General features: G+C 34.1%; 1 protein-coding gene across 1 annotated transcript; it reads left to right on the top strand.

Moving 5' to 3' along the window:
- Positions 1-469: 469 nt before the first annotated feature.
- LOC123703261 (ATP synthase subunit gamma, mitochondrial) lies at positions 470-6337 on the top strand. The gene is made up of 7 exons (XM_045651206.1): positions 470-574; positions 754-923; positions 2263-2341; positions 2786-2843; positions 3513-3670; positions 4548-4712; positions 5752-6337. The coding sequence occupies exons 2-7, from the start codon at positions 760-762 to the stop codon at positions 6016-6018; spliced, it is 891 nt and encodes a 296-aa protein (XP_045507162.1). The 5' UTR covers positions 470-574; positions 754-759; the 3' UTR covers positions 6019-6337.
- Positions 6338-7938: the final 1601 nt, after the last annotated feature.

The raw sequence follows: 7938 nt of genomic DNA, 5'->3' as shown, positions 1-7938 counted from the left end.
CGAGGAAGGCTATAGGCTATATATATCATCATGCTTTGCTACGATGATACGAACATTAGTGGAGCCACGGGGCTGAAACCGCGCGGAGCAGCTAGTTTAGTATATTATTAATGAGGCGTATTTTCATAATAAACAAGTTCTTAAAATATTCTGAATTATTTAATGTTTTATGGACTCTCTAAGATATTTTATACGATATGGCCAACTGTCGATGACCAAAATATCGTGAAACGTTAACGATTTAACGATGATCAAACTATGTTGGCCATTTCATGAAATGAGCAAATCTACGATATGGTCACGACAAACATACGGTACAGAGGTACTTGCTAGGCTTATGTTTCATGAATACATGATAAAATACGTGTACAAGTTGCTAATCATTTATAAATAGCATAAATTAATTTAAAATGAAATAGTTATTTAATTTACAAAATGAGACACCAAGTTGCCATATCTTAATTGGATAATAAACTGGCAAACCCAAAAACCGAACGTCATCGTTTACCATCCTTCCGACCAGCGACATTTTCTTGGACTGGTGTTTAATTAATTATTTAGAAAATTTAAAAAAGTTAGTTTTATTGCTAATTATTCATTTACATCTATTTTAACGTTATTATCATTTTACATAACTTTGTAAAATATGTATTACATATCAACATTTTTAGTATCAAGTGCACAGCTCTTACATAACTTTGCTACCTAACCTGCATTTTTAATCATCTGATTTTGTTGTGTGTGATATTCCAGGGCAAAATGTTGGGCCGCTTAGCTCCGGGTGTCTGCACCCAGGTGACCATGGTGGTCAACCATCAGCAGAACCGTAATATGGCCACTTTGAAGGCGATTTCTATTCGTCTCAAGTCGGTAAAGAATATCCAAAAAATTACCCAGTCCATGAAGATGGTGTCGGCTGCCAAGTAAGTTCTATATTCAAATAAGAAAAATGAAATCTATTCTAATTTCAAATGGAATGTCAAAATCGATTTTTGAAAGTTCGATTGAATTCTAAATTTTATCAAATTGTTTTTGAATTTGCTAAATTGCTCAACTAGTTACTTTGAAAATGTGCGATACATTAAAATAAAATACAGGTATTTTATGTCATTTTTCTGGGGAAAAATGTTTGGCATACCTTTTTTAACTTTTTTATTTTTTAACTAGATAGTATTTTGCATGGATATGTTAGTACATAATAACATGCTATAAAATAATTTGCTAAAAGTAAGTGCAGACTCTTTTGTTAAAGTGCTTGTAAATTTTACCATTGACATCTAAGCTTCTATGACTTATTACTTATTTAATTATTTAACTCATATTCAACTTTATTTCTTCATTAAATTATGCATGAGGAAACCTTATTAGTTAGGTTATTACTAGGTTAAAATAGAAAAAGAGTTCAATTAATTGGTTGACCTTTTGACTGATAAGTGATCTTGGTCTATAATTTAAAAGATATATTAAGATGGTGTATGTTATCCTGCAAGGTCTATAATTTAAATAATATTAATATTAAATAATATTAATATTATAAAGGTTTGTAATTATGTATGTATGGTTTTAACACATAAACTACTGGAACGATTTCAAAAATTCTTTCACCATTCTTTGAAATCACATGCGAAGCCGCAGGTGGAAAGCTAGTAATTTAAAAGACATGCTAAAGGCCTGCCCTTCAAGGTGAAAGACGCGGGTTCACATTCTAACTTATGATCAAATTTTTCTATTCTTTATAAATATCTTACATCTATCTCAAAACATAACTATACACACATAGTTCAAATTAAAATTTGTCTAGTGCAAGTAATTTCGCGACACTATTTTTTCTTATTTGCTATAGTGTCAACAGTCCACTGTCTATCAATTAATGTTCATTAGATATAGCCTGACAGATGTACAAACTAACTGATAACAAGTAATAGGGTCCTACTTTTAGCCTCCAATCTATTCCAATTTCAAATGGAATGTCAAAATCGATTTTTGAAAGTTCGATTTAATTCTAAATTTTATCAAATTGTTTTTGAATTTGCTAAATTGCTCTTTTGCAGACAGAGAGCGTTCTGCGTTCCGCGTTCTTTGTGATGCGAAGGATCTATAGCGCACACAGAACGCAGTCAGACCGCGGCGCTGCGTTATTGATCGAAGAACGCGGAACGCAGAACGCAGAACGCTCTCTGTCTGCACGGAGCCTTACCGTTTCAGTATGAAACCTTATAAAATATTTCCGATATTTATCACTTGTCTTGTACTCTTGTATAGGTACACCCGTGCTGAGCGTGAGCTGAAAGCCGCCCGCCCTTACGGCGAGGGCGCTGTTATGTTCTACGAGCGTGCTGAGGTAAATGATGCAATTCTTTTCTTTCTTATAAATTAAATTTTCAAATCTCCATGTTAGTTGCTGATAAATGAATAAATGGAAGGTTCAAAATATTATGCAAAACAAATGGTAAAATCCAACTAATTTTTTATGACTCATTGGCCATTGAATGTACATAAAATATCAATCCATACTAATATTATAAATGCGAAAGTAACTCTGTCTGTCTGTCTGTTACTCAATCACGCTTTAACTACTGAACCAATTTGCATGAAATGGAGAAAGGACATAGGATAGGTTTTATCCCGGAAATCCCACGGGAACGGGAACTATGCGGGTTTTTCTTTGACTGCGCGGGCGATGCCGCGGGTGGAAAGCTAGTACAACATAAACATAAATTAAAATTAATGATAAAATAAGAAATATAGTTTTAACTATTTTTTGTATAATAAATAAATATTACAGGTTGCCCCACCTGAAGACGAGCCCAAGCAATTGTACATTGCTATGACTTCTGACAGAGGTATGTGGTTTCCAAAATACCTACCATATGAATAATTATAAATTATAATTACCATGTGAATGTACCAGAGAGATTGATAATATAATCCATAGCGGAAATAAATGACTGACAAAATATATAATTTTTAAGGACTGTAATAAGTTCCCCAACATAAGGCTATAAAAATTTGTAGTCCTAATCCATACTAATATTATAAATGCGAAAGTAACTCTGTCTGTTACTCAATCACGCCAAAACTACTGAACCAATTTGCATGAAATTTGGTATGGAGATATTTTGATACCCGAGAAAGGACATAGGCTACCTTTTATTGCGAAATATGAACCATGGGCGAAGCCGGGGCGACCACAAGTAATATTATAAATGCGAAAGTTTGTGAGGATGTGTGTGTGTTTGTTAATCTTTCACGCAAATACTACTAAACCGATTACCATGAAATTTAGTACACATATAGAGGGTAACTTGGATTAACAAGGATAGGTTTCATCCCCGAAACCCCACGGGAACGGGAACTATGCGGGTTTTTATTTCAAAACGCGGGCGAAGCCGCGGGCGGAAAGCTAGTATCTAATTTTGAGTCCTTCTCTGGCATAAATTACTTAATCACTAAGGCTTATATCATTTCAATTTCTTTAATAGTTTTTTTTATATAATTTTAATTTTCTACAGGTCTCTGCGGCGCAGTACACACAGGTGTGTCCAAGATGATCCGCAGCAAGCTGAACGAGCCTGGTGCTGAGAATATCAAAGTGATCTGTGTAGGGGATAAGTCGCGCAGCATCCTGCAGAGACTGTATGGGAAGCACATCATTAGTGTGGCTAATGAGGTATGTATTAACTGTTATTTGTATGAACTAAGATATTTTATTTATGGGGCTGACAAGAGCCAATTTAACAGTGATTGCGCTATCGTTTTCTCCCATACAATTGGACAGTGTGCACAAACAAGAGCGCAATATCACTGTTACTATCACAGAGGGCGGCCTTATCACTAAAGAGTGATCTCTTCCAGGCTGTCTGGTGTGTGTGTTTAAAATTTTCCCTGTTTTAAATTGCAGACCCGTACGTCAAAAAAATAAAGACATAGAATCAATTATTTTCTATCGAGCCGATTTCGTCCAATTATGTATCGAGTCCGTCCACGGTCTTCGAAATATTAACATATTTTTTTTGATGAAATATCTTTTCTTAAAAAACTGCTCAAATAACTTCAATTTTAACACAATTCAGAAAACATTTTCTGCAAACTGGAGTAGAGTAAACTGTATAATTCTACCTCTATATGCTACTTATTTCAATATTTAAAAATTAATATTTATTTTTTTCTATATTATGTAATTGTATTTTAAGATAAGATTAATTCATATTCGCATTAGATATCTGGGCATCCATTTGATGTGTAAATAAATAGATACATACATACAGGATAGTTTTCAAAAAATCGATAAAAAATTACCTAAGTAAATACATAAAAAAAGACGTGTGGCACTCGGGGACTGCCGCGGTAAAGCTATTGCATGCTATGCCTTCAAGCCACACCTCCGCCCGTCGGAGTGGGGAGCGTGAGGTTTTTTCATTACGGAATTTCTCGATTCGATCCCCGCGCTCAAGGACCGCGATAGAAGCTATGCAATAGCTTAAAAATCTGGTTTTTAAATTGTAAGTTTCAGTAGCAAAACATTTAAAATTATTATTTTGTTGCAGATTGGTCGCTTGCCCCCAACATTCAATGATGCAGCGACCATCGCTAACGCTATCCTGACCTCGGGCTATGACTTTGGCTCCGGCAAGATTATCTACAACAAGTTCAAGTCTGTGGTGTCCTACGCACAGTCAGACTTGCCACTGTTCAGCCAGAAGGCTGTCGAGGTATGTTTTAGTTCAAAATTATGAAAGTTATAGTATTGACTAATAAATAATATACAGGTGTCCCACTATTGGTATACTAAGCGCGAAGGGACTTGTAGTTTTGCATACACTGATCACGTAAAAAATATTTAAACAACAAAATTACATCAAAAAAAAATTTGCTAAATTTTTCCTGAAAATCTATGTTTTTTTCTCTAGCTTCGCGCAGCTGGCATATACCGCTTCGCTATGTGAGCATTTTGTCTATGAAAACATTATGTTAAACAGGTCACGTGCTGGTGGTAAAGATGGACGGGTTGCTTGTTATGGGTGTACACATAGAGTTTTAGGAATTCATCTATTTGAAAAAATACTGTGTCTGGAATTTTATATGTATTTTTTACGTATTCAGCATATGCAAAATTATAACATGCTTTAAGCTTAGTATACCAACAGTGGGACATCCTGTATAGATTTGTGTTGGGTGTTTCTAATGGAAATAATTATCTAGCTATATTAGTAAATTTTAGCCGTATACAAATCTGAATTAAAGAAAATATTTTCAAATCTGTTAAGAATTTTATATTCAGATGCATTTTCCAAATTTTTGCATTCCATTCTATTTTATCAAATAAGTATTAGATAAATTATACCGTTTATAAGAAATCTAAAATTAGAATTAAAATCAAACAACTCAAAACTAAAAATCAAACAAATCTTTTCAATTTATTTATTGTCTCCACAAAAAATACATAGAAAGAGCATTACATAATGCATAAAATTGTAAATACCTATCTAAAAAAACCGATAAAATAAAATAAATAAATTTAAATAAATAATTCCTTTATTTAACAAGACAGGATTATTACAATATGGTGTATTTCACAATATTAATTAATTTTATAATTTGATATTAATATTGATAATTATGATTATGAGATTCATCGGTTCCCGCACTAGGCGAAGCCTGTCCTGCGGGACGAAAAACGATTAACAATATAATATTATTTATAAAATTATATCGTTCAAACTAATCCTAATTATAATTTTTCCATTTCAGACGGCTCCCAAACTCGCCACCTACGATTCGCTCGACTCTGACGTGATGCAATCCTACATGGAGTTCTCCCTCGCGTCCATGTTGTTCTACGCGCTGAAGGAAGGCGCTTGTTCCGAACAATCCTCGCGTATGACGGCCATGGACAACGCTTCCAAGAACGCGGGAGAAATGATCGAAAAACTCACCCTGACCTTCAACAGAACCCGCCAAGCTGTCATCACCAGAGAGCTCATCGAAATTATCTCTGGTGCCGCTGCCTTGGACTAAACAAACAGAAATTAAAAAAAAAATTGGGCGGGAAACTTATCTGTCAATGTCAAAAAATTTTCTGTCAATGTCAAAATTTGAATTTTTAATCGGAATAAATTATTAAACTTTTCGTCTGTCGTTGTTTGATCCCGTATTTACTGCCGTAGTTAATGCAATGCTGACATTCCCGAACGAAGTCGCCGGATGCATGTAAAACACGCAACACGTAACTGGCTTCAACATCTTATGTGTGTTTGGTGACGCTCGTTCTATTCATTGTCGTACACAAAACTTTGTAAGGATTAAGTGGTGGTTAGCAATAAATAAATATTTAGAAGATTTGTGTTTTATTTTTTTCTTTGAATATCCTGATCATAATGTACAAATACGCCTTTTCATACCGTACCCATAATGGATTCAATGCTACTGACACACTTTACACTTTAGTTGCATTAATTGCTTCTTATTGAACCAAATTTGATGAAACAAGCATTAATAGAAGTTGAGAATGTAAATGTAACGTAACGGCGACAAAAAAATAAAACAATTGGTAAATTACGTCCCGTATTTTGCATGCATAGCATGCATTTTGTGTAATCAAATTTATTTATGACACCTAATTCATTAAAAAAATCTAAGAAGAAATACTAGGTAGGTATACCGTTCTGGCCACTGCGGTCGACAGTCAACCAAACGACCAAAGTATTAAATATTCTGTACCGAGGCTGCGGGTGACTGCCACCTACGATTCTACCAAAAATAAGTCTAGTAGGTACAAGTTAACCGATGTACGGATGTACCTATGTAAATGTAAACGAATGCGCACATAGTGGTCTATAGTAGCCGCGGGCCCACCCATGCCAAATGCGGATAAAACCGCTTCGTCTTCACAGCCAAACAAGTTATTTTTATGTATTTTTGCCACCAAAATGACGATTCCTTAGAACTTTTACGTATGCATTTTTGGGTTTTTCGATAGGTACGACCGATCGTGATGAATACCCACGTCCTCAAAAATGTTAAAAACGTTGTGACGCTGATATTATTTGAATGGCTAGGTTACTGTGTTAGGCAGAGTGGATGACATTACTTTATTATCGTCGATAAAATTAGGGTTTGGTAAGATAAGCCCTTTTATTCTTCATTAGATTAATTTATTATCGTCAAGCTCGACTTACGAAACTTTTTTGCATAACATTTTGGTGGTATTCATTATTGCGGCATATAATTGTGTAGCATTATCAGTGCGTTATAATAAATTGCTTGTACTTAATTCTCTGGTTATAATTGAAAAATTAAGTATATTGTAGTTACGTGGATGTCGATTTTGTTCTTACTGTTCTGTGATGTCGAAGTTTGTGCACTTTTTATATTTATCTGTGTCAAAATGCATATTATACTCTATGTAAAATACCAATTCGACTGCAATTTTCGTTAATTTGAATTGAAAGATCGGATTAAATAGCTTTCCGATTGTAAGGTTCGGAATCATTCTCATTTTTTCGTATTTTGTACTCACATGTCTTATTTTATAAAGAACTAGCTGTTCGCCCTGACTCCACCCGGTTAGCATTTTGTATGTTTTTCAAGATACCCTATAGACCAAGAAAGCTAGCAGACATTGGTGTAAGGTGTTCTATCATAGGAAATACATATTTATACGATATTATAGGGAGTAAATGGTACAAAGAAATAAAACACAAAATTCATCATAATTATTTAATCTAACATAATTATCGAATCCATAGCAGTCTTAATTTAAAAATTATTCTAAAACAAGTGATCACGTCACACAACAAATATTTGGATTTATAACGAAATAATATATAAAATTCAATTATATTATAAGTAAAAAGATCTAGATAGGTTACCAACACAACATTCGATATTCATAAACGGCACACTAACGCACACACGATAAGACGTCAAAGTGAGATG

Source organism: Colias croceus, chromosome 25, assembly GCF_905220415.1.
Source record: "Colias croceus chromosome 25, ilColCroc2.1".
Classification (NCBI taxonomy): domain Eukaryota; kingdom Metazoa; phylum Arthropoda; class Insecta; order Lepidoptera; family Pieridae; genus Colias; species Colias croceus.
The sequence above is the reverse complement of the archived record's forward strand: the minus strand, read 5'-3'. Positions and strand labels throughout refer to the sequence as shown.

Bases quoted from the DNA above. Each gene is read 5' to 3' on its own strand.
- LOC123703261 (XM_045651206.1), top strand. From the start codon at position 760: ATGTTGGGCCGCTTAGCTCCGGGTGTCTGCACCCAGGTGACCATGGTG. The intron at 2,342-2,785 runs GTAAATGATGCA...TAAATATTACAG, and splicing joins TGTTCTACGAGCGTGCTGAG to GTTGCCCCACCTGAAGACGA. The intron at 2,844-3,512 runs GTATGTGGTTTC...AATTTTCTACAG, and splicing joins TGCTATGACTTCTGACAGAG to GTCTCTGCGGCGCAGTACAC.